The 25,954-nt window shown below is 41.5% G+C and overlaps 1 protein-coding gene across 6 annotated transcripts in view; it reads left to right on the top strand.

Annotated features, from left to right (window-relative positions):
* The window catches only part of ERCC6 (ERCC excision repair 6, chromatin remodeling factor), a 75,483-nt gene that overhangs the window by 15,634 nt on the left and 33,895 nt on the right, over positions 1 to 25,954 (top strand). For 5 of the 6 annotated variants that reach the window (XM_033417593.2, XM_033417592.2, XM_033417594.2 and 2 more), the window contains exons 6-8: positions 903 to 953; positions 15,287 to 15,415; positions 20,511 to 20,669. In XM_033417593.2, the coding sequence (XP_033273484.1) occupies positions 903 to 953; positions 15,287 to 15,415; positions 20,511 to 20,669 (339 nt within the window). The remainder of the gene's footprint in view (positions 1 to 902; positions 954 to 15,286; positions 15,416 to 20,510; positions 20,670 to 25,954) is intronic. The other variant, XM_033417595.2, reaches the window with a different exon arrangement.

Below are 25,954 nucleotides of genomic sequence, written 5' to 3'. Positions count from 1 at the left end.
GTGGGTGCCCTGCCACAAGGGGCAGGAGGAGGTTGGCTTGTGTAGTGTATGTTGGGTGAAAGTAATTTTAGGAGACTTTCCTTCAAAAAAGAGCTGAAATTTAAGTTTTAGTGTATGAAAGAATAAGCTTGCTTTCCTAAATCCCTCCTTCCTTGTCTTGAAAAAGTGGTTCTCTACAGAATTTCAACAATACCGTGCCAGAAATGGGCTTCCTCTGCCCGGCATACCCTTCCTGTGCCCTGTCTTTTTTTATGCTAGAGACTAACTTTGGCTTCTTATTTCCGTGAATTTGTCAGTGTCTGATGTAAGTAAGTAAAAGGAAGGTGAACACTTTTTTTTTTTTTTTTTTTTTTTTTGTGGTACGCGGGCCTCTCACTGTTGTGGCCTCTCCCGTTGCGGAGCACAGGCTCCAGACGCGCAGGCTCAGCGGCCATAGCTCACGGGCCCAGCCGCTCCGCGGCATGTGGGATCTTCCCGGACCGGGGCACGAACCCCTGTCCCCTGCATCGGCAGGCGGACTCTCAACCACTGCGCCACCAGGGAAGCCCAGGTGAACACGTTTGTTTGTGGAGTCCGCACTGCATGTTGCCACACGTCTTCTGAGTCAAGAAAACCAGTGTGTATGCTACAATCTCCACCGTGTCCCACGGAGCATGACGTTGTGCGACTCAGGTCTCACGCCTTAGCTTTTTAAGAGCGCCGCGAGACTCAAAGGGATGCGGGAATCTGCTTAACAGATTACTTTTTTAATACTTGCTCCCAGGGTGGCTTTTTTCCCCAGTCCTCAACAGTTTTTTCTTGTTTCTCAGTGTAGGGAGACCTAGTTTATTATAATTCTTGTAGCTTTCCACTGGCCTTTGCAAATAAAGATTGACCTGATATTCTTTTCTTCTGTTACTTAGAACTGCCGACGCCCTACATCCAAGCTGCCACATACATCCTTTTAGAAGCAGGTGCAGCATAGTTCTTTTCACCAATGATTTGAGTACCTGCAACCTAAGTCCAGGTCTTTAAGAGAGCTGTTACACTCTCACTGTGGTAGTACCTTATGCAGCAAGAGGGAGTTGAGGAGTGGCTTAATGTTTGTCATTTCTCATTGTAGCTTGCACATCTGATATCTGTAAAGTTTTCTGAACAGTGAGTGGCATCAGTCTTTTTCTTGACTATTGTAGAGAATTAATAAAAGTGTTGGGCTTCCCTGGTGGCGCAGTGGTTGAGAGTCCACCTGCCGATGCAGGGGACGCGGGTTCGTGCCCCGGTCTGGGAAGATCCCACATGCTGCGGAGCGGCTGGGCCGGTGAGCCATGGCCGCTGAGCCTGCGCGTCCGGAGCCTGTGCTCTGCAACGGGAGAGGCCACAACAGTGAGAGGTCCGCGTACCGCAAAATAAAATAAAAGTGTTAATCTCAACATATTGATTATAAGTGGAATGAATATTCTTCCCATTAAATTGAGTCAATATTAAATATATTTTAAGTATATCAGTATTTTGATCAAGAGCAATTATTTTGATTGAATTTTAAATACAGGTTTAGTTTAAATTCATGGCAATAAGTTTTTCTTAATAATGTTAAGATTGTAAAACTGTTACTTCCAAAGCCATATTAGAAGTCAGTTTTTTGCTCAAGTTATAGTAAAATCTCAAATGAATTTCAGAAATATCAATAACTCTAATTGCTACCAAAATACTATAGCTCTTAAAATTTTATAGTTACAGTTATTAAGGTAGATAATTGTTAAATTGCAGATATCCACATTGAAATGTTTATACGGCATCTCCTTTGGTACCCTTTGGATTGGGGGATGTTAAAAAAATAAAATGCTCAGGATTGAGAAGCATATTAAGAATATTTTAAAACTGCCAGTCACTCTATACTTTGTTATTTCTTGTTGTTGATCTTTGTAGACAGAATGAAATTGTAATGGTATCCCCTTGAGGGAAGAAAAACACTTTAGGATTTCTTATCTTAGCACTGGTTTGTTGATGGATAAGAAGAATAAAGCCCCATATAATTTACAACATAGAAAATGAGTTTTTCCTAATGGTTAGAATTTAGGAATATGTACCCAAGGTAAGTACCTTTTGGACTTAAATATGTGTTGGTTATAGCCCTGTTGATTATAATGCTGTTTTGAACCCTTAGAAGTGAAAGTGGGCGACTCCTAGACATCTCACCCCCTTTATTCTCTCCACTTGGAGAGTCTTAGGTCTTTCATTAGCTCTAGGTTAGTCCTAACTAGGTGTCTTTAGTTTTAGCTGACGCTCAGTGGGAATTTCCTGTCAGGCCTTTTCTACAGCTTAACCTTTTCTGCATCTGGATAGTAGATGATCCTGCTTTCTCTGACTTAGCCCAAGACCTCAGATCAGTCTTGGAAGTTTTAAGCATCTTATAAAATGCCCGTGTATTTTGCCTTTCCAACATTTTTATCCTGCTTTCTTCTCTGTTCTGTGGCATTTGGAGGCTGTCTCCTCAATGGTGTTCCCTGATTTTCATACCTTTGATAATGTACCGTGATGGACGGGCCACTTCTTAGAAGCAAATATTCTGTCGTTTCTTATTCATGTCAATGCTAACAGATCTTACAAAGCATCCATTATTTTTTATTTTAATTTTGGGGTACTCACGTTTCCATTAGGGTATGGCTCTCAGTTGTGAGGTCTTCCTTAAAATCTATTGCTGCTTTAGAAAGCTAGGGTCTGGGAGCTCCAGGTGCCAAACACTTAACAGAAATAACACACATTCAGTGTTGGGTGATATATGTCCCTGGTGAGCCCAGAGTGGCCTAGAAGACCAAACATTTCATACGTGCACCTTTCCCCGCCAGGTGAACAGAGATCTGCAATCCCGGTTCCCTCAGTGTAGTTGGTTCATTTTCCAGTTGAGATGTGAGGTCATCTCCATTGCTTCATCTTTGCTCTCACTGCATGAATGCACATCTCCATTCTAGGACTGGCGTCTAGGGGTTCCTGTGAGGAATCTGCAGTCTTTTAGGGGACTTTGGCACAGATGGGACCTAACCAGTGTGCAGGGCATAATGAAATCAGACTGAGGTATTTGGGGAAGATTTTGTGGAGGACGTTCATCCCAGCACTGGGCCTGGTCTGTTGGGTCATTCAGATATGTTGATATGGACCTGAGGATGCAGCTTAAAACTTGCCACATTTACCCCCGAACTTCAGGTGCATCACTGAACAGGAAAATACTTGCATTGCTTTGGGGGCACGTTGTTTCCTCAAGGGTCTCGTCTGGATTGCTTTGGGTATTGGCATGGTGGCCGTGGTCTGCAGAGGAGTCCGGTTGCTAAGCTGCCACTTCAAGACAGGGAGGGCACAAGCCCTTGCCTTTGCCAGCCAGCTCCCACCTTTGGCAGTGGTAATCTGTTCGGGGGAGACTGAGGCCTGTTTGGCTTCCCTGGGAAAGAGTGCTGCAATCCGTTGGTGATGTCTACCTTGGCACGGGGACAACAGGGGGAAGCAAGCAACATGCTGTTTGCCAACAGTGAGATATGACAAACAAAAGATGTCACCAACTCATGGCTCTTTCCCCAGCAGTGGACGTACTGCTTAGGTCGGACTTGCAGTGTAGGTCTGTTGACACCCCGAGTGAGAGGATGCACTTCCAAATAAGGTCTTTCTCCTGCTGGCACGACTAGGGAGAACATTTATCATTTGACTTAAACCTATACTCTGAATCTCTCCTTTCTATTTCCATTTGCCAGCCATTACTGCTTAAGTTGCTAACCTAACAGCTGTATTTTCTTGGCAATGAGCATAGACTAAGGCAAAGATTCCCAGCCCATGGGCTGATCCTGCAGAATCACTGGGGGCTCCACCATTGGAGGTGCTGATTCAAAATGTGTACGTGGGACTACCAGGTGGTAATTTAAAAAGGCTTTCCCAGGTGATTCTGAGGCACTGGCATGGTTGGGAACTACTTTGATATATATAAGTGGACTTTATATATTCTCTTCCTTTCTGAGGCCGTAAGTTTTGGCAGATTGAGTTTGTATATCATTTTCTCTAAACTTTTATGTACCCTGCACAATTGTGTTTACATAGGAGAGGGCCTGGGCAGGAGCTTTGGGGACAGTTTATTCAGCTCAGTGCTGTGTATAATAGTTCATCGGGTTCTTACCAGGGTGTGTGCTTGAGAATCCCCTGGGGAGCACCTTTAGGGCTCAGCCCAGAGCAGCAGGAGCTGGGCACTGCACTTGGGCTTTGAGCTCCCACTAATTCCGAGGTGAGGTTGGTAGCATTCTTCCTTATCAGAGGCCCTTACGATGTTCCCATTTAGGAAACCTTTGAGGAGGTTGGAAAGAATTGTTGGTAAGGATGTTGGGATTTGAGGATGTAATGCTCAACTCTAGCCCGAAGTTAGCTTGGTATTGCTGCTGGGATAAATCACCCCCACCCCCCATCCTCAGTCAGTGGAACAGTAGAATTTAGAAACAGACTCTTCAGTAGGTGGTGCCTGAGTCACCTCAGATTATCTGGTACTTTGGGCCAAGCTGCTGAGATCACAGCCTGAAATGGATTTGAACTGGTACCTCCAGATAGTTTAAAGGCTTCCCATAGCCTGCCCCTGACCTTTCACTTTTGATAATTCCTTGTTTTTTTTGTGTGTGGTTTTTTTGTGTGTGTGTGTGTTTTTTTTTTTTTTTTTTTGTGGTACGCGGGCCTCTCAATGCTGTGGCCTCTCCCGTTGCGGAGCACAGCCTCCAGACGCGCAGGCTCAGCGTCCATGGCTCACGGGCCCAGCCGCTCCGCGGCATGTGGGATCTTCCCAGACCGGGGCACGAACCCGCGTCCCTTGAATCGGCAGGTGGACTCTCAACCACTGCACCACCAGGGAAGACCCCAATTCCTTGTTTTTTTATAGTGAAATTGTGATAATGTTAAGATAGAAAAAACTACCTGCACCTCTATTTTTTTATATTTCATTCCAGCCTTTGATCCTATGCATATATATCTTTCAGTTGTTCTAATTATAGTAGGCTGCACAAACACTTTATCTTGGCCCTTTCAGGATGATCAGTTTGCCCATGATGTCACTGGTTAAGAGCTGGGATTTGAAGCCAGGACCGGGTTGTGTAAACGGCGGTTTCCTTTCATTTGTGGAATTGGGTGGAATGGGCAGTACCTATGTGTGGCCACATGGTGGTGCCAAGAATCAGAACATAGCTGCCCCTACCTCCCTGGGCTGGAGACCAAACCCTAGACCCAAGTCAGCTGGGTAAAGATTTGGGGAGATTGCTAGGGACTCTAGAAAACTTGACTGATCTGGTGTGGATGGGCATAGCATTTGCCTCGTGGTGTGGTGTAACTCGCGTCTGTAGTCATGACACCGGTTGATGTAACTGGCTTCTAATACGGTTTTGTCGTTAGAGGTTTTTCTTTTCTTTTGCCACATTTTGAACTTTATTTACCGTGAATAACTTTGAGTTAAAAAAGGTCAGGGCTTCCCTGGTGGCGCAGTGGTTGAGAGTCCGCCTGCCGATGCAGGGGACACGGGTTCGTGCCCCGGTCCGGGAAGATTGCACATGCCGCGGAGCAGCTGGGCACGTGAGCCATGGCCGCTGCGCCTGCGCGTCCGGAGCCTGTGCTCCGCAACGGGAGATGCCACAACAGTGAGAGGCCCGCGTACCGCAAAAACAAACAAACAAACAAAAGGTCAGATGGCTCCATTCATTGTGTAAATCTTACAGAGTATCTTCTAAGCCCCCGTAAGACTTAATCATCTGGGAAAATGGTATCTTCAGCACCCTCTGTCTTGAGCACTGTGGCTTCTGTGGCCAGGGGCGAGTTGGATCCTGGTTTGGAGGGTTTAGCTGTATACATGCATAGTTCTAGGAGGGGAAGGCTGTCGGTGTTTTCAGATGCCGAAATGAGTAAAGCTGAGGAGGATGAATGTTGAAAAAAGCCTCTTGGATTTGAAATTTGGAGGCCCTGAGCAAGGGTGGTATCCGTGGGTGAGGGAGGAGGTGGTTATGAGAACTAAGATAGCTGACATTAGTGAGTGCTTACCACTTAGCAGTGCTTCACTGTATGTGGCTCTATTGGCTTAGTCCTCACAGCGCCCTAGGAGATAGGAACCTGAGCCGAGAAAGCTGAAGTCATTTGCCCAGGATAGCAGCAAGTGGAGAAGCCGGTGGTTTGGGTCAGGAGGGAGTGGTCTGTCAGTGTGGACTGGTGCGGTGGGCTCAGAAAGCATGGCCTCAGTGATCACTTTCTCCCGTTGCTTGATGAGGACCAAGCCCACACTTTTGCAGGCCCCATTCCTTTGCTTGAAACAGCGCTGAAGGCCATGCCTCCTAGAACCACAGTCTCAGCTGCTCTGTCTCCATTTTATTGTTTTCACCGAGCCTCTTCCTCTTCCTTTTGCCTAGAGCCAATCCCTTTGCAGTGCGATTGTCCCATGTTTATCCTTCAGTTGCATCTTTGTTTGTGCTGCACATGGATTCAGGTCACACTTAGGCAAAGGCCAAATTATTGATACAGTGTAGAGCTTGATTTGCTTGTACCTTTAAAAAAACAAAACAAAACGCAGATCATTTGATCTCTAAAAATCTGAATTTGGTAAAAATTTAATCTAGGTTTGATCCAGAAACTAAGTATAATTATTTGAAGATTGTTCTTGTCATCAGTTTCTGGGAGTTGATTTCTTTCTCAAGAAATAAACTTGTGTTCTTTTCTTCTTCTAGGACTCTATATTTTAAAGAGAGAAGAAAAAGTTAACTCCCTTTAGGACTTTTCTTAGAGAGCATCCTGGCTTCTTTTAAATGACGAAGCTAAGACACAAATGAAGACTAATTCTGCTCCGTGCTCTGCACACACCTCTCATCCTCAGCTCCAGTGCATAATTGTCTGCATCAGTCTTAATTTACTCTGTGAGATCTGGACTCCTAACTGAGAGTATTTCATCTGCTCAGATGTGCCAATTAAGTCCACCAGATAGACCATAAAAAGGCAGATAGGAAAAGTAAAACACTGAGTATCTCAATTTAGCAAATTAGACTAATCTGTAAGGAATTCTTAGCTGTCTGAAATAGAAAACTTATTGCACTACAGAAATGCAAACTATATTAAATACCCAGCTAGGTGCCTTGAGCATATTTTTAAAAAATCAAATTGTACTCACTGTGCTTCTGTTGTAGAATTTTTTCATGGATATTGCAATAAGCGGAGAATGATCCTGAGAGTGAAATTTCACTCTATATTAGAAATGGTTTAACTGTATGATGTGTGACTTTTCCCTCACAATCACTACAGATCTTGGTGGCTCTTACAACGTAAAAATGAAAACAGAGCAATAAGGTCAGTTGTAAATTTCAAACAGCAAAGTAAGTGACTTCCTTGAAATTTTGGAGAGGGCATGTTCATTTTATTAATATATAATCTTGGGCTACTAATATTTGATAATTCCCATTAATAGGTATATTTTGCCTTTTTTGTAGGTTGGTGTAGGCATTTGAGTATAGGCGATACCTCCTTTTATTGACTTTCGTTTTATCGTGCTTACAGATAACTGCACTTTCTACAAATCGAAGGTGTGTGACACCCTGCCTTAAGCAAGTCTATCATTGCCATTTTTCCAGTAGCGTTTGCTCACTTCATATCTCTGTGTCACATTTGTAATTCTCACAGTATTTCAAACTTTTTCATTATTATATTTGTTATGGTGATCTGTGATCAGTGATCTTTGACGTTACTGCTATGACTCACTGAAGGCTCAGATGATGGTTAGCGTTTTTTTGGCCAACCATTTTTTAATTAAGGTATGTACATTGTTCTTTTAGATATAATGCTGTCGCACACTTAATAGACTACAGTCTAGTGTAAACATAACTTTTTTTTTTTTTTGCGGTGCGCAGGCCTCTCACTGTTGTGGCCTCTCCCGTTGCGGAGCACAGGCTCCGGACGTGCAGGCTCAGCGGCCATGGCTCACGGGCCTAGCCGCTCCGCGGCATGTGGGATCTTCCCGGACCGGGGCAGGAACCCGTGTCCCTTGCATCGGCAGGCGGACTCTCAACCAGTGCGCCACCAGGGAAGCCCATCTCCTCAAACTTTTAGCACTAATGTTTTTTGAGACAAATATGAATTGAAGTTTTATAATTTGATTTGCTCTTGTGCAGTTGTTTTCATTTTTTTTTTTGTATAGCATTTCATTTTCATTGTATAGCATTTAAAGAGGTGATTATTGACCTTTTGGCTGGTGCTATGAGCAAAGGGGTGAATTTTGGAAGTTTGAAAATACTTTTTGAGAGGCAAGATTATGCAACAGTTAGGAGCACAGACTCCGGGTTAGAATCTTCACATTGGTGATCTTGAGCAGGCTGCTTTACCTGTCCCTGCCTACCTTTCTTTAATTGTGAAAAAGGGATTAAGAATAGTATCTGTCTCATAGGGTTGTAAGGATTAAATTATTTAATACATGTAAATCCTTAAAACAGTGCCCAGCACACAGTGAGCATCGGTAGCCATTAGTTGTTATTATTACTTAGAGTTTGTTTTCTGCCTCTAAATTTAAAAAAATGTATACATAATATATATGTATATATAATTTCAAAACACAGCTTGTCCAGAGCTAGCCAGTGTTACTTAAGGAGGTAATATATGGCATAGGGGGTAGAAATCACAGGCCATGGCGTCAGAATGCCAGTCTCCCCTAATAGCTATGAGGTCTTGTATATCTCCCCATTTGTATATGGGGATCTTAGCAGTACCTTCTTCAAGGGTGACAGGAGGATTACAAAAGGTAATACATCTAAGATATTTGGCAAATGTCAGACAATCAACAAATATTAGCTACTCTTGTTATTTGCATGCCCACTAGGTAAAACATTTACTACAAAGATTCCATCAAGCCAGTAAGAGGGTCTGTGAGAATCATGAGGAAGAGCTTATATAAATATTGATATGTATGAAGATGTGATGTTCTTCCAAGGTAAAAAGCACTTTAACAATTGTATGTAATATGCACAGGCAACTCATTAGCTGTTATAAACTTAGTGTTGTTTGATGTTAGGCTTTTCTTACCTCTAATACATTTTTTATTAGTATGATTAAGGTCCACTTAGTGATAAAATATCTATATGACTATAAGTACATTATCAGTAATTGTTTGGGGAGAAATAAAAAATTATTTCTCCTTTGAACAAACTAGGGGTCACTAGACATCTGCCCAGGGGGCATTCTTCCAACCTCACAGCCTGCTTATTGGTTCTGAGCGTGGATAGGTCAGGATTGCATTTTGGTTCCTCACAATTTTCTCTGTTCTGAGGGCAGTGTTCCAGATGCTTCTCTTGTGCCCTATAAGGCTTAGTTTCCACATTCCTTGCTGTACTAGGTGTGTAGGACATTGTGCCTAGAGTGACCATGATAATCTTGATCTTGGCTGATAGTACAGGTGCAGTAGCATGATGGCCTTCTAGACTTGGGGGCTGCACTTAACTCCTGCCTGCCCAAGATTGCGATTCCAAGTGTTTTGACATTTGTTACTGTTTATTCACATTTAACCTACAGTTAACTAAAATTTCTCAATTTTACTTTTTTTGTGTAATCTGCTGCCCATAATTATAAGAGAGTATCTGACATGTATGTAGTATTAAAAAATAGTTTCTAAAGGGTATAGTATACATATTATCTCATTTAGTCCTATGAGGACCTATTATTTGGCTCACTGTGGTCGAGGAGACAAATACAGTGGTGTTAAACGATGTTTCTAAAGTTCGGACCTCCCCTTACTAGTTATGGACCTGCATCTGGTTTTCCCTTCTCAGTGGGTATCTTAAATCTGTGTTTTTTGCTGGGTTCTGCTCTAATGGCCGCCCCTGGAGTCTGAGGGACTATAGGAGTTAGAACACCTCCCAGTGAATAACACACTCACCTCATTTTGTTTGGTTGCAGCTGTGACTGTTATATGTATGGATTAAAGAAAAAGATGAAAGTGGGAACACTAGAAACATTATTTCCTTTCTAGTGATGTAAATATAGGGCTAGTTAAACTTCTTTTTTCCTCTGCTAGAAGATCAAGTCTTTCATGAAAAGTCGAACCTTTTGCTCAGCCTTTCCCACCTGGTCCTAGGGAGGCTTGGACCCAAACTCAGGACTCCTGATTTCTTCCAATCAGCTGGTGTGCAAAAACCAGTCCTGTTGCAAAGTGAATCCCCTGGGAACCCCCCAAAAACAGACATCAGGGCTTGAAAATAACTTACAGAATTTTTGTCATTCAACATAGTGAGCTTAACCTCCTCTCCTTTTTTTTCCTCCTTATAAAATTCTAAATTAAACACCTGGCTTTGCAGTCACCCTTTGCCAGGCCTCATTCTTTGCAGTGGGCCCAGCCACGTTTAGGCAGTGGCTACAGCTCGGAGCAGTACTTTAAAGTCACGTATGTAGAAGGGGTAGGAATGCAGCAGGAGGCAGGCCCTAAAGGAGGTAGAACGGGACGTTTCTTGAACCCATTTCTGAGGGACCCACTTTGACCGTTTTCTAGCCATGCTTCTCTACCCCTGGTGTCTTCCTCATCCCTAGCCCAATTCAGAACCTCATTCATTCATTCCCTGAGCATTTATTGAGCGTCTTGTGAGGTGGGCATTATACTAGCCTCTAAAGATACAAAAATGACTGAGACAGTCTCCCCCAGTCTAATGGGGGAGACAGATACGGATTTCAAAAGATGCTAACACTCTGGTAGGTGCTAGCGTTCTAGTGGAGACGTCAGGTGTGCCTAGGTGCCATGGTGTTGGGAAGGCACCTACTTGGAGGATGCGATGCCTAACTGGCCGGTCAGGGATGGCTTCTTCCAGAGGTGCTACTCGGGCAGAGCTCTGAAGGGTACACAGGTGTGTGGGGGAGAGAGGTTGGGGACAGTACGGGGCATGCACATGCACAGAGAGGAGGCTCTGAATTTCAGCACAGTGGCAGCTAGCTGTGTTTTTCTGCCCTGGCATTTTTGAACATCCTTGAAATGCTGGAAATTCTCCTTCGAAAATAAATTAACTTCTCAGGTGTATTCTAAGGGTTCCATCGACAAGGCGTGCCTGTAGGTTACAACTGAAGGACGTATGTTTCTGGTGCAGTTCAGCTGACTGTGCAGCGTTGCTAGCAGTTTGGCCCTGGGTCCACGTTGCTTCTGACAGATCATTATCGCAGTATCAGCCCCAGGTCCCACAGCCTGGGCTGATTTCTCATTCCTGCGTGAGTGTGGCGAAGCCAAGGAGCATTTGCCCTGCCTGCTTCTGATTGGAATTGTAAGTTTATGTTTATTACTGGGTTCTCCTCTGAGTAGCTGCCAGTGGAGTCGGCAGTGGGCTGACTACGGCAGTCGCGTGGGGAGTTGGAGCTGCCAGAGAACACCAGGCCCACTTGGTTTTATGTAGCTGCAGCTGTGACTCTTACATGTGTGGCTCTTTTAAAACGAGAGGAAAGAAAACATGAAAAAGTTATTTCTTTTCCAAAAATGTAAATATTGGACTATTTACCCCCCGCCCCCACTTTTAAAATCTGTTATCTAGCTTATTTGTCGAAAGAACAGAATTTAGACATTTCGAGGCCATTTCAGAGTTTTAAGATTTCAGATCACTGGGGTCCAGATCTTAATTTTGACCTGCCCCCAACCAGTTTTAGGTCATTCTGTAGCTATCTTTCTGTTACTGTTGCATTAAACGTGGCCATACTTCATGACAATTTACTGTTTACAAATCTGTTATAGCACTTTTAAATTGAGATATTCCAGCAGATACCGTCTGCTGACTAGGTGTCGTTACTCATGGTGATCATGCTATTCACAGTCATTTACTGAGCATCCATTTAATATCATAGTTTTTGTGCAAATATACATGTTCAGGAGTTCTGTCAAGCATTTGTGGTGCGTTGCGTTATCACATGCAGATTGTATTGGACTATACATTGCCTCTGTTTCTTCCTTTGTAAGTGAACATTATAGTTCATTCAGGGTTGTGTGAGGATTTCATTAAGTACATATGATTATATATAATAACATTAATTTATTAAGCACCTGTTATATTCTAGGCTTGTGCTAAGTGCTTTCTATGGGGCACCGCATTTAATTCTCCCCTAAATCCAGTGAAGTACATGCCACTGTTCCCCCGTCTCAGAGTCGAGGAAGCTTAGATGCTAAAGAGGTTAAGTTGCTTGCTGAGGGCTAAAGTGCTAATACATGGCAGTAGAATTTGATTCTAGACTGTCTGAGTCTGAGGGTTTGGGCCTGTGCTCACTGCATGTGTCAGACCCGCTTTATTCATCCCCCTTTACACCTGCTGGCCGGACAGGTCGCTTGGCCTGCCAGGCTGTAGGACCAGCGAGTTAAGCACACTAAAGAGGGCAATTTTAGACCCTGGTAGCATCTGGGATGGGAAAGGCATCTGTTTCTCTCAGAGTTCAGGTGAATCTAGCCCTCCTCCACCCCCCATAGTGTGCCACGTGGTACTTCTGGTCGACCAGCACTTGGTGCTGCCCTGCTTCAGCATGCGTGGGTTAGACGGTCAGGTCTCTTGGCTGTAAACCACATGAGGAATTACTGCTTTATATACCAGGAGAATCTCTTAGCCTGAGCCACACATGCATGTGGTTTTGTAACCCTGGTACTCTCTGTCTTTAATACGTGTATATGATTCTACTGGGGCGATTTGTCTTTACAATGATACAAATACTTGTAGGCAATAATGATTTTTCCCCACCACCTTTAGTCATCTGTTAGCCAAACTGAATAAACATTTGTCTCTTTTCATCTTTCTTTACAAAGCGGAAGGCGCTGGAATGCAGTCATTTCTGTAGTGGCTTATGTGGTTTCCTAGGTGCTGTGTGTTCTGTGGTGACATGATGCCTGTATGTTTTAGAAGGGAGGGAGGAGGAGGAAGCTGAAAATCTGTTGAAACAGAGTGATGCGGTGGGAAATTTAACAGCCACAAAGACTAACTGGCTAAGTCTAAGGCAATAGCTATCATTTATCAATGAAGGGTAATGTGTGGTACTCTTGTATGTAAGGTATTTCACGACCTCATTGTGTCAAACTTGTTAAGCCAGGATCTTCTGTTTTTCTTTTTCTTCCTGTACAATTATTTTTGAGTAGTTGCGCAATGAAGTATTCTTAAGTGGCTGTGATAGGTTTTGTGATTTTTCCACAAAATTTGTATTATCCACATATTCGCTAAAAACAATTATCTTATAATATGCAGGTGTTTGGTTCTGAGCTCTGATGGTAAGAATGTGGGTACTGAGGACTGTCTCATTATCTGACATTGCCTGCTTGCTAAACTTCAGATAGTGAGAAGCAGGAATTCAGATATATACATTAGGAAAACGTTTATACATCATTTTGGTTTCTAAGTTCCAATGGTAAGGGTTACCTTTATACCAGGGTTTCTCAACTTTGACACTACTGATGTTTGAGACCAGATAACATTTTGTTGTGGAGGACTGTCTCGGACGTTGTAGGTTGTTCAGCAGCATCCTGGCCTCTACCTGCTAGATGCTAGTAGTGTTTCTCCCCTCCCCCTCAGCAGTTGTAACAACCAGTTATGTCTGCAGACATTGTCACGTTACCCTGGGGTGGGGGTGAGGGGGTTGCCCTCGGAGGATGGCCAGATTGCCCCCTGTTGAGAACCACTGCACTTACCTAAATTTGTAGATAATGTGGAACTCAGAAGAGTAGCAGAGACTATTATAGCCACTTAGAGGTATTTCATTTCATCAATTGCATGGTGATTTTAAGGAAGAAAAATACAAATAAAAGGGAGAAAGAGATCACCTTTAGAAGTTAAGCACAAAAAGGCCATTACATTTTTCCCATAAAAAGACTGTCACATATTAAACCTTATGGTTATGTGACAGCTATTTCCTTAGACTTGGCCATATACTGTCTCTTTCGTTGGCTGTTCTCTGGAAATCACCAGCACTGCTTATTTATAGGTTCTCTTAGTGCCCTGCGAAGCAGTTTCAAATCACCAACCAGTTCTTCCTTACTGATCCTCAGCTAGCCCTTCCTTTCCTTATTCTGAAGAGCTGAAATTTTCAACAAGACCAGAATTTATCAGAGGACGTGCTTTAAAGGTCCTCCAGCATCTAGTGCACGGGGCTGTGTTTGGCCTCTGTGCTGATTTGGTAGTTGGTGCTGGAAAACATACCATTCCTCCAACTGGGCAGGGTGTGCGGTATTATCCTTCCACGTTCTCCTTTACCTTCCCTCACACTTTCTCTATTACTCCTGCATAGTCAGTGGCAGAGAAATGCCTTCTTATTGTGTTGCTGTTCTCATTCCCTTCCTGTGAGCTTTTTACTTGGAAGGCATTTATCTGTGTTATTGTTTTATTTCATTTCCACCATTTTGTGAAATTCAAAGTGTCAGTTGCATGCATACTGAAAAAAGCCATCCTTTTCTTATGGAAGTGACTAGAATATGAGGCTGTTGACTTTTTTTTTCCACTTGTGACCCCAGTGTTCATTATAGTTATATAGATGCAAAATTAGTCTGGCTAAACGGCTGCACCTTCCCAACAGCCTTGCTGTATTGCTAATACTTTCAGATCTTCAGACGTTTCTTTTGTTATGCATACATGGCGTCACCCTTCTGAAATATAAATGTTCATCTTATTTCGCGTCTGAAAAGCATCATATAACTAAATTTATAACTTAGATTTTATTTAGTGGACACATTTTTTCCTCAGTGGTATAATTATCAGTCCTTTATATTGTTGATGCCTCCCCTTAATTAAGTCATCAGTGTGTGAATCTGATATATAGTAATATTGACCAAAAATTTGCTTTATGTTCAAGATGTGCTGTTTTATGCTATGACCATCATATCTTTAGCACAGAAATAGTAATTATAAATAAAATTTATTTCTTCTTACGTTGTCATTTTGGAGCTATGACGTTTAGTATCTATAAATTTAGTTAGATTGAAATTTTCACTGACTCTTTTCTAGAATTAAGTTCATATATCTTAGGAACTAGCAGAGAAATTTTCCCTTTAGGGTATGCCAGGAGAGGAGCAAGTGGTTTTGATAATGAAATGAGACCTTACAGGAATATTTCTAGAGCAGCTATAATAATTCAAATGAGAATTGAATTGAGGAGGAAGGAAAAGAGAAGCAGTTGGTTTTTTTTTTTCCTTTGAATATCAGTGTTTTGGGTAATGATGGCAGCAGAAAGCTAAAAGACTGTTCAATTTTGTCTGTTTTTTCTTGTGTATTACTTAGAAGTATCTATTTTAACCTGGTTTGGAACCAAAATAATGGAAATGTGGTTTTTGTTTTCACGGTAGGAGATGGAATAAACTGAGACTGCAGGACAAAGAGAAGAGTCTGAGGCTTGAAGATGATTCTGAGGAAAGTGATGCCGAATTTGACGAAGGTTTTAAAGTGCCGGGTTTTCTGTTCAAAAAGCTTTTTAAGTATGTGCCATGTGTTCCTTCCTTTACATCTGTCATCAAGCCATTGTGTACAAATTAATATTTTAGGAACTACATAGTACTTACCTGTGGGCCCTTAAGGTACTTGCAGCAATTTATTGCAAACACAGATACTGTCAAATGAAATTTTAGCCACATGCTGTTCATTAAAATTAGACGGTAATAAATTGACTAAAGTGCGCATTGGGTATGTTTATAAACTGATGAATCTATGTGGACCTGTCTCAGCAGACTAAAAGCTACACATTTAAAAGCTATCTACATCGAGTTCTTTTTTTGTTGCCGTTCTTAGCAATTTTAAGGGGCCAAACCTCTAACTTCTAAATCAGATTAAGAAGACTTGCTTATTAAAATCAATATTGGAGAGGTTTTTACTTCTATATTGAAATAAAAAACTGTGTAGAGATTAGTTTTCTGAGTGTCCTATACTGTACCTAAGGGTATAATACTTTTGAGCTGACCAAATGTGTATCTAAATATTTCCTGTAGATGTTATTCTGATATCAAAAGAGAAGATATAGGCAAACACCTTCAGGGTTGCGTTGCTGTTTGAAACAGACTATGTTTCATATGTCAAGTGGCCCAGGGTTGCATATAACCGGGTGCCCTGTGATAGATGCGTGCCTATAGCCTACAAGGTCCAGGCGAGTCTCCGTGATGAATGTAAATACTGAGCCACGTTTTCAGTCTCAGTCCTCCTGGGATTTACTAAACAAGGTGCTTTAGGAAGGCTTCCTCGATGCATATAGGAAGTTAAAGCATTAAATAGCTTCTTTCTGTCTCTTGTATCGTCACTTGGTAGTTGGGTGCAGGATGTAAACTTCTTTCTTTGAGATGGTTATGTTTAATCTCCTTCATAGATTCAGCTGTCAGCCATGCCCTAAACTTGTGCAAGATGTCTACTTAAAAAGAGCATGCTTTTTATATTTCCTCTCGAAGAGCTTTTATTATAGTTTTAATTTTTCTCCTGGGTTGGAGGGGACAAAGGGAGTGGTTATTTTATCCCACTAAACATAATAGGAAAGCTGAATCCTAAATATGTGAACTGTCTTGGTTGGGTTGCCGTACTGGACAGGAGAACTGTAAAGAAGTTCAAACCTGAATCTCTAGTAATTTCTGTAGATGTTTCATAGCCTGGGGAGGTGGCTACTGTGTTTATTGCTTCTCCCAAATGAAAATTTAACTATGGAAAGGTACATAAAGATAATATTTATTGGCAACTCTTTTCATCTTCTCTAAAGTGATTGCTTATTAAGAAACACGCCAAATAGTATCAGTGTTAAACTAGCAAAAGGAATACCCAGATTATAGATTAAATTGGTTTAACAAAGACAGGATACTTCTACATGAGTATTAAGTGATTTGGCAAATATCCTCAAGAATCAAGTTGAATGTGCATTTTTGTATAAATGTGGTATTTTCTAGCAAAGGAGTTTCACAGTTAATAGAACCAAACTTGGCTTACTAGGAGTATATAGGATTTAGTGTATTGACTGTTAACCCTATTGTAGTTTACGTAAATGCACGGTTTTTAAAAAAAATTTGTCTTAATTGCACGTTCCTGGAAAGTATTTTGTTGTTTTCATTTTTCATCTCTCAAAAACAGGATTTTAAATAGTTCATAAATGTTATGAAACTTCTGTTTCTTTTATTCTGCTACATGAAAAGAAAAGTAATAGGATTGGTAGAGTCTCCTTTTTTCTTTCATGATTAAGTTTTAGCCAGGCCAATTTAATTTTAAGCTGTAGATCTATTTTTACTGTACTTACCGCACTCTGTGGAATTAAATTAACAGGGTATATTTGTACGCAAGGGAGTCAGCAGGTACAGTTATCTATTTAAGTGCTGTTTTCTGCAAGATCATGGTTAACTTTTAAAATTCTGTTTTGAAAGTTTGCCCGGAAAATGTATTTGACTGTGTGATTTAGCAATCAGATGACAAAATTCAGTCTTGCAACTTTACTTTTAGCCACACTAGTAAATGCAATCTTGGGTTAATGTGACAATGCCAAGATATACCAATTATCTGTGGTTATTTTGTGACGCTTCAGTTTCCTGGGGGAAGCAGAGTACAGTAATTTCTTTACTCTTACACAGTAGTTTGTAAAAATCTTTTAACTTTTCCTAAAGAGTAATTTTTATGTCTTCAAAGGTTCTGAAAACTGAATTCCGTAGCCTGCTTTCATTTAAAGTATGTAATTGTTTTACAGTGTTTATTATTAGGAACTTAAAGCAACAAAGCCTGAGTCAGTTAGTGACGCTGCTGGAACCAGAACCCAGACCCCCTAACTCCTCATGCAGTGATACATGCCTACCGATTAGTGTGCTCGTGCAGCCTGAGGGCCTTCATGGAAAGAGAGAGCCGCTCTTCACCATCTTTATACAACGTCCCCAGCTGTGGTTGGGCATTTCCATGTAGTGATGTGACTTACAGGGCTGCCTGGTAGATATTTTTCCTGAAGTCATTTCTTTAGTGTTGTTCATCGTCTTATACGCACAATCATACACTGTGTGAACGCCCTTGGAAATTACATCTGTAGATGAGGAAGCATCTAGCACAGCGTCTCTGCCTCTCGTGAGTCACCTAGAATGCAGATGTCCTAACTCCCTCTGGGATACCATGCTGGTCACCAGTTTTTATTCTTTTCATGATTTCTCGATTGTCCCTCTCTTGATTCCTTAAGTTGATTGGCCCCAAACAGAGAGAGGGGTTGGACCTGTGTTGGGTGGAGGCAGTGCTGTATAGTGGGAAAACACTGGAATGGCCACTGGGAGATTTTGGCCCCTACTCTGCCCGGAGGAGCTGGTCCCATAATTGTTCTGTACCTCAGTAAAAGGAGGCTGATTGACTGGAATTTAGTGATTCTGAACGTACATCAGTTTTTTGGGGGAGCTTTTTGGACTACATCTTTTTCCATAGCTGAGATTAGTCCAGTGTAAGTAGTTCATGACCAACTTTTATTTTTAGATCAGGATTTTTCATTCTCAGCACAACTGACATTTTGGGCTGAAGAATTCTTTGTTGTAGGGACTATTCTGTGCATTGTAGGGTGTTTAGCGGCATCTCTGGCCTCTACCCACTAGATTACGTTTGCACTTTCCCAGTTGTAACAACCAAAAATGTCTCTAGGTATTGTCCAGTGTCCCCTAGGGAGCAAAATACCCTCTTTACCCCCCATTTACCCCCATCCCTGGTTGAGAACTGCTGGTCTCCAAAGTGGAATCACTTTGGAATCAGAGGTTCTGGATTTCAGTTCTGACTTGCTCATTTTTTTTTTCTAGCGGTGTGACCTTTAGCAAGTTACTTAACCTCTCTGTGCCTTCATTTCCTAACTGTAAAATGGGCTGATCCTCTTTGTGTGGGCTGGTTGTGAGGTTGTATCCGAACCTCACCTGACCAGGTGCCTCCCCAGCAGTAGGCCCCTTAAATGGTTGGTAGCTTTTATTTTCTGATTATATACCACGTGTTAAATAGAATTTGTCCTTCATCCCAAATTAAATGATCTTTTATCCATAGTAGACTTCACTGTGTTTGGATTTTAAATCCTCTCGTCCAGGGTACATATTGAGTGTGTATATTATAATTAGCAAACTTAAGCAGCAAAATACTCATTTAAAGTTTTCCTTATATGATAGATAATAATGGCAACAGCTAGAGTCAAACTTTTGGAATTGATTTGCGGAATACTGGGGGAAAGTTAATTACGACATACTTACTAGGAGAAGAGTAAATAAAACTAGTTTAACAGGGACTGAAATCCACAATGAGATTTTAGGTAGACATATCACATACCAAAGAGTAAAAAACATTTGGGCAGTAAAACAGCAACAAAACCACCTCCTTTTAAGGTGGGCAGCTCACTAGCCTTGGTATTTTCTTTCAAAAAAAAAAAAATTCTTTAGCTTTCATTTTTTTTTTTTGCAGTACGCGGGCCTCTCACTGTTGTGGCCTCTCCCATTGCGGAGCACAGGCTCCGGACGCGCAGACTCAGCGGCCATGGCTCACGGGCCTAGCCGCTCCACGGCATGTGGGATCTTCCCGGACCAGGGCATGAACCCGTGTCCCCTGCATTGGCAGGCGGACTGTCAACCACTGCGCCACCAGGGAAGCCCATCATTGTCTTTTAAGTGTTTTTTGCTTTAGATTTTTTTACGTGGCATATAATTTTCATACCATTCCATAGTGTTAAATCTTTCACTCTCAAAAATGCTTTTTGCATTATTCCCTTTTTAACTTCATTTTTAGATTATTGAATTAGACATACCATTGATGGAGAAGGGCAAATACCAACTCTTGTTTTGTTTTTAGAGGGGAATATATTATTGCTCTTTGACCTGTACTCCTTATTTAAGATTTTAATAGCTCTGACCTTTTTGTATCTATGATAAAGTCTCTGAATCAAGTTCTACTTTAAAATATTAAAAGACCTTTTGTATTGTTGAGTCTTTAAACTGTTAGGTTTTTTTTTTTGCATCTGCTAGTAATATGACAGAATCATATGTACTAATTTTGTGAGCAGCCCTGTTATTCAGACTTGTTTATGGCCTTAAAATTTAATTTAATTTTTCCTATAAAAAGATAATATTACCAAGTGACTTTTCAACAGTGTATACTGTAAATTGTAGTGTTCTCTGTCCTGCTTTTTGAAGCTGTTCAGATGGAAAAAGTAAATGTTAATGCATCTTTTCATAGAAAAATGATTGGAACTTTGTATAACTAAAAATATTTGCAGTTTTTTCCAGAAGGATATTGAATAAAAGATAATAAGTTTATGCTTGTTTACCAAGCTATTTCTAATGTTGAAAAAGAAATGAAATAGTCCCTAATTACCCTATCTATCAGTTTAATTAGAAATGTGTTAATGTTCTGTAAAGAAAAATTTGTGATTTTTATGCCTAGGTAATCAAAAATGTATGACCTTATAAATATAATACTCATGTAAAACACACATCCGGCATGTTTCTCTGACTGGTACTAGAACCTCGCTAAATGATTAATTCATGAGTACTTTCTGTTATGATCTGTATTATCCACCATTTGCCATTTTCTTTTTCTTGTTGGTGTTTGTTGTTGTAGGTACCAGCAGACAGGTGTTAGGTGGCTGTGGGAATTGCACTGCCAGCAGGCAGGAGGAATTCTGGGAGACGAAATGGGATTGGGCAAGACCATCCAGATAATTGCCTTCTTGGCAGGTCTGAGCTACAGCAAGATCAGGACTCGTGGTTCAAATTACAGGCAAGTGCTCCTCTGCAGACTGTCAGTCTGTGGAGCTCAATTAATATTTCATCAGATGTATTGCTGTGGAGGAGGGTCTTGTGAATTATTGATGACATTTCAATTACAATATTCCTTTAATTCTTTTAGTGGGGGACATCAAAGGAAAATTTTTACGAGACAATGGAGCTGTAGGGCAGGAGAAATTAAACATGTAACACTTTTAATGAATTCCAGGCATTGATGCTTCATTTTGCAGATGAGCCCCACTAGATACTTTGGGTCAATACAGTGTCTAAGGTTAGCTTCTACAAATGGATTGTTTACAAACTCAGTTATGTTAATATCAGTAGTTTACACAATATGGAATTTTAAATTAGACATAATACCTTTAGTTCCACTTATTAAATTTTACATTAAAATATTTGTTCTGGCAGGAGACCGGGTGAGCATTACAGTAAGTACAAAGTCTATTCATGGGGAAAGTTGAAGCTTTGGAGAATTTCCTTTATAATCAATTACGCGTGATAGCTTTTATAGATAGTGCTTTTTTTCCCTAATGAAGCTACGTATTTGTCTGCTCACTATGCTTTCTACTTCCTCTCCTAGTCTTTAATAACTTTATATAAATTCTAAAGCCAAAGCCTAAGTGACTGTAAAATGATACAAAAATATTTTTAGGTTGTAATCTTTATTCTCTTTAGGAATTTAAATAAACTATTAAAACTTTAATATTCTGAAAGAAGAAGCATTTAAACTACATTTGTTCTGTGTGGAAGGACTGAAATAGTTTATCTTGAAATCCAGTGAGCTTTTCCGTATTTAAGCTGTAAATTGACTTTTTATGTCAATCAGTATTGGTAAAAATAATGCTAGGTAAATTATGTGGGATCTTTAATCTTGAGCCGAGGAGATCGAAGATGTCCTTGGATTCCAACAGGCTGACCTAATGAGTACCAGCAAGATACTTACCAGGTGCTTGTGTCCTGGAAACCTCAGGCACTCACAAGATGTGATTCGGGGATCCCTTTAAAAGAGTGTCAGTGTGCCTGAAGGCAGCAACAGCAGAGAGTTACTGCCCCGCACGCTGGTTCATTGTCAGAGAAATGTTTGCGAGAGAGCCAGATACGAACCATAAACTATTGAGTAAAGAACTTTTTTTAAAATCTTCAAAGTCTATTGCTTTGCTTTTATTCCTTACTCTTTTCATTAATTTAGCAGATCCACACTTACCAGGAGCAGTACTGAAGTTTTAGAATATTTTAGAAATACTTATATAGCGGTAGGAAGGGAAAAATGTATTTGGAGATTTTTAAATACTAAATGTTCCGTTGTTATTACAAGGAAGTTGTGTTGAAGCAGAGTTTTTTCTTCAGATATTGGAATTCTGTTACATTTCATGTGAAAACATTCCATCCCAGTGGAAGAGTCAGAGTTGAAAATGGGCATTTAGGGTTTTCTTATCTATGTATGTCATTAGTTCACCATTTAAAAAATGCTTTCTCTGTTCTAAATAAGCTCTTTGGTCGGCTTGGCTCTGCTCCTCTTGTTTTTTTTGTTTTGTTTTGTTTTTGTTTCTGTTAACTAGAATGCCCTAAGCTGCCCTAGTTTCTAAGACTGTCTTTCTTTCCTTAAATGATTTCTGGGATTTTCTTATCTCCCATCTCTTTTCTTCCCTTCCTGTTACCATGAAACTTGTGTGGAGTCTAATATGCTGGGCCTAGGAAACCTAAAGTCATCCCTGCAGTGTAGTTTTGGTCAAAAAATTAAAACGTGCTCTCTTGAGTGATGACAATCCTACTAGGAGTGAAGTGAGGGCTAATAATGAGCAGCAGCTGTAATCAATTAACTATCAATGCGCATCTCCTCTTTTCCATAATGAAATAGTGTGGCATGTTGGATTATAGCCCAGATCGTCTTTATTAGAATAGTATTGGTAGAAGTGGCTTCCCAGAATGCAGTTCATATCAGCCAAACAACTGAGCTCTTTATGAATAGAGGTGTACGGAGGAGCTTGGTCCCTTCCACATGCACGTGCCAGAGCAAATTGTATGACATTTTCCTCACAATTTCGTACTATGTCCTCCTCTGAAACTAGATGAACTTGGAGTCCTCCTCTGTGTTTATGTCCTAAAGAAAACTACCCAGATGCATAGTCAAACAACGTTCTGCATGAGCCAGCGTTGCTTCATGGGCTATGTACGTTTCCTCTGAACTCTTGCAAGCTGTAGATTTGGGGGCCCTAATTTGAGATGGTCTCAGTGTTGTAATTTTAAGGTCAACGGTCCCTGAAACCATGGAAGTCTCTGGGATACCAGGAAGGAATTTCCTGGTAAAAGAAGTTTTTAATTTTTGTTTCTTTAATGTGTTTTATATGTGTGTTTTTAAAAAAGAGGGAAAAGCATATTTACATTCACATGTGGATAATAAACATCTATACTAGTTGTTGTGTTCCCAGTTCATATTGTATACACTACGTTCTTTTCACTTTGCCATTCATATTATGATGATAGGCCCCCTGAATTTTGTGATGGAGAGGAAATAAATTATTTACCTTTCAAACTTCAGTTAATACTCTGAAGTCTTGGATATCATTTAGGAAATTCCTAGTTACAAATAAATGGCCTGAAAAAGGTAATAAACTTTCAAAGGTAAATGTTTTTACTTTGTAATTCCTGGTAAATTCAAGGCTATGAATGGCAGATTTCCATCCTGCAGGTTGAAATATTTGACCGTGGAGCCGTGGGCTTGTCGTAAACTCATTAGGTAGTCAGTGATAATGCTTCATAGCCAGTTTGGTAATTGATGCTAATCACTCTAGTACATTTAGCCATTTCTTACACTCATCTCACGGGATTGAGGGTTGGGGAAGGGTGGTGCAGTTGAAGTGACTGTTAATGGGTTTGATTGCCCCTTCTGTGGTTCAGGGACGATCTAGGTCTGCTCCTAGATTCCCACTCTGTGTGAAAACCTCTGTAATCTTCTCATAGAGTGGCAGAAATTAAAGGGCATAATAATGCCAGTTAGATGTTCAGCCAGAATAAAATATTGGCCTTAAATGACATTGTGGCAGTTGGCAGAGAGTGTGTTATAAAAAGAGCACAAATACTATATAACCTCCAAAAGCATATGTACCTATTTATGTTTATTTGAAAGTGAATTTGTTTTTAAATATTTTAGATGGGTTTTGATTGGTTGTTTCCTAATCCCTGCTAAGTGCATATCGATGATAACTCTCTTTAATTCCCCTTGGAGGATATGAAGAAGTTGGTGCATTTAATCCTTTTAGAAAGGAATATTGTCAAGGAAGGGGCCAGGGCAGAGTCATGCTCTCCCCAGGCAGTTTGAAGGGGCTTTTGCATGGGCCCTGCCCTTGGGGAGGAGCAGAGCACGGCTTGGGAATTCTTCAGGAAGTGTCAGCACCTGGCTTCTTGCAATCTGAGCCCATGCTGTGGAGCAGAGGGGGCAGGGGCAGTGACTGTAGCTGGAGGTTGGGAGGATTTAGAGTGGGTGGAGGCATTTTGTTATGTTGCAGTATTATAAGGGTAAGCCTCATTTAGGCTGTGGCTTGTTTTTCTACTAGAACCACAAGGTATTTTTCAGTTGTGCAGATTATTTTTAATATTTCAAGTACTGTGTGATTTACTCTAGTTTACAAAAAATTTTAAGTTCAGGAATCATTTATTGAACTGTAACAAGAAAATAAAAATCACTCAGGATCCCCTAACTCAGAAATAATCTCTTGTAACGTTTCAATACAATTTATTCCAACCTTTAAAAAAGGTTTTCATTTAATAAAGCCAGTATTTATTCATTACCTCCTGTGGTCTAGACATTGAGATCGTTTGAAGAAGAGGCTGTCCCTGTACCCTGAAGGACCTTAGGAAGGATCTAGCAGACAATTACAGTAAGGGTGATATGCGTTATGACAGGGTTAACGTGGGGTCCTAACGAGTGTGGATGCACCAAGGCAGGGTCCGTGACCTACCTGGAGAGAAAGGGACGGGAAGGGAAGAAGCTGCGGGCTGATGGACAGGTGGCTAGGAGAAGAGGGCAAGAAGGGACAAGGTGAAGGCTGAGAGGTCAGGGGAGTATGCACTTTGTAGGAACTGAAGACGGTGCTGGTGGGGGAGTGCTGAACCACCGGGCCAGTGTCGGGGTAGGGGCCCTGAGAGAGGAGAGGCTGAAGAGGTGGGCCGAGGTCAGATCCTCCTGGTCTCATATGCCAGGGTGAGGTGTTTGGACTGTTTCGAGAGCAGGGGACAAACAGGAAAAGGCTCTTAAGCAAAGGGATGAGGTGTTCAGATTTTGCTTTCTTGAAATGATCATCCTAGAAAGTGCAGTCACCCAGGTAAGAGATGACAGTGGCCAGAAGTGGAGTGTTAACAGTGTAGATGGAGAGACAGGGTAACTTTGAGAGGGATTTAGGAGGTAGATGTGACATGAACTCAGTACAGGTTGGATACAGTGGAGAACAGGAGAGGGGCAGAGGCCCGGATTTCCAATTGGGGTACCTGGAGAATGGGTGACAGTTCTTTCCATTGGATTAGGAAACATGGTAGGAGGGCCAGGTGGGGAGAGGATGACGTGTGGTGCCGTGGGGACATCTGAGTGGAGAGATCAGCCGGCAGTTGGACATCCAGGCATGTGGTACTTTGGAGTTCAGGAAGGAGATTGGGGTTGGAGACCTAGATGTGCATCATCAGTGCAAAGACAGTAATTGAGGCTGCGAGTTAATGAGATGGCATGGGGAAAGTGTGTGCAGTGGATCTAGCTTCGGATATGCAGTATCCTCATTGGGCAGAAAAAGGTTGGGGGCGGCGAATGACAGTTTAAAAGGTGCCAGTGACTCTGCTCCAGGATGAGTGAGAAGGTAGGCCATGTGGGGCTCCAGTTTCCTCTGTCAGTCTTGGCTCCCAGTTGCCTCTGGTGGCATGAGCTGAGTGTGAGTCTAGTGTTGAAGAGATTCCCATAGTTAGTTTGACTTTGCTTAGTTTTCATTTCATGGATACCCATCTCCCAGCAGGACTGAGGATGAAGCAACTCCAGTAGTAGGAACATTGATGTAGCGGGGGTATGGGCTCAGACAAGAAAAGGGACACCTGTTCCGTGGTAACAGGAGGGAAGGAAGGCAGGATGGTACTGATTCAGTCAGGTGCCTACGGTGTACAGTGGATCAGGATATTTTGACTTCAGGTAAAAAAATCTTGGCCTCAAATTGGGTTAAACGTTCACATACCTACAGAGGGGGTAGGCTGTAGACACGGCATGATCAGAAGCAGCCCAGTGATGTCATCAGGGGCCCG

This window comes from Orcinus orca, chromosome 14 (genome assembly GCF_937001465.1).
Source record: "Orcinus orca chromosome 14, mOrcOrc1.1, whole genome shotgun sequence".
NCBI classification, from domain to species: Eukaryota; Metazoa; Chordata; class Mammalia; order Artiodactyla; family Delphinidae; genus Orcinus; species Orcinus orca.
This window is presented reverse-complemented; position numbering and strand designations above follow the sequence as displayed.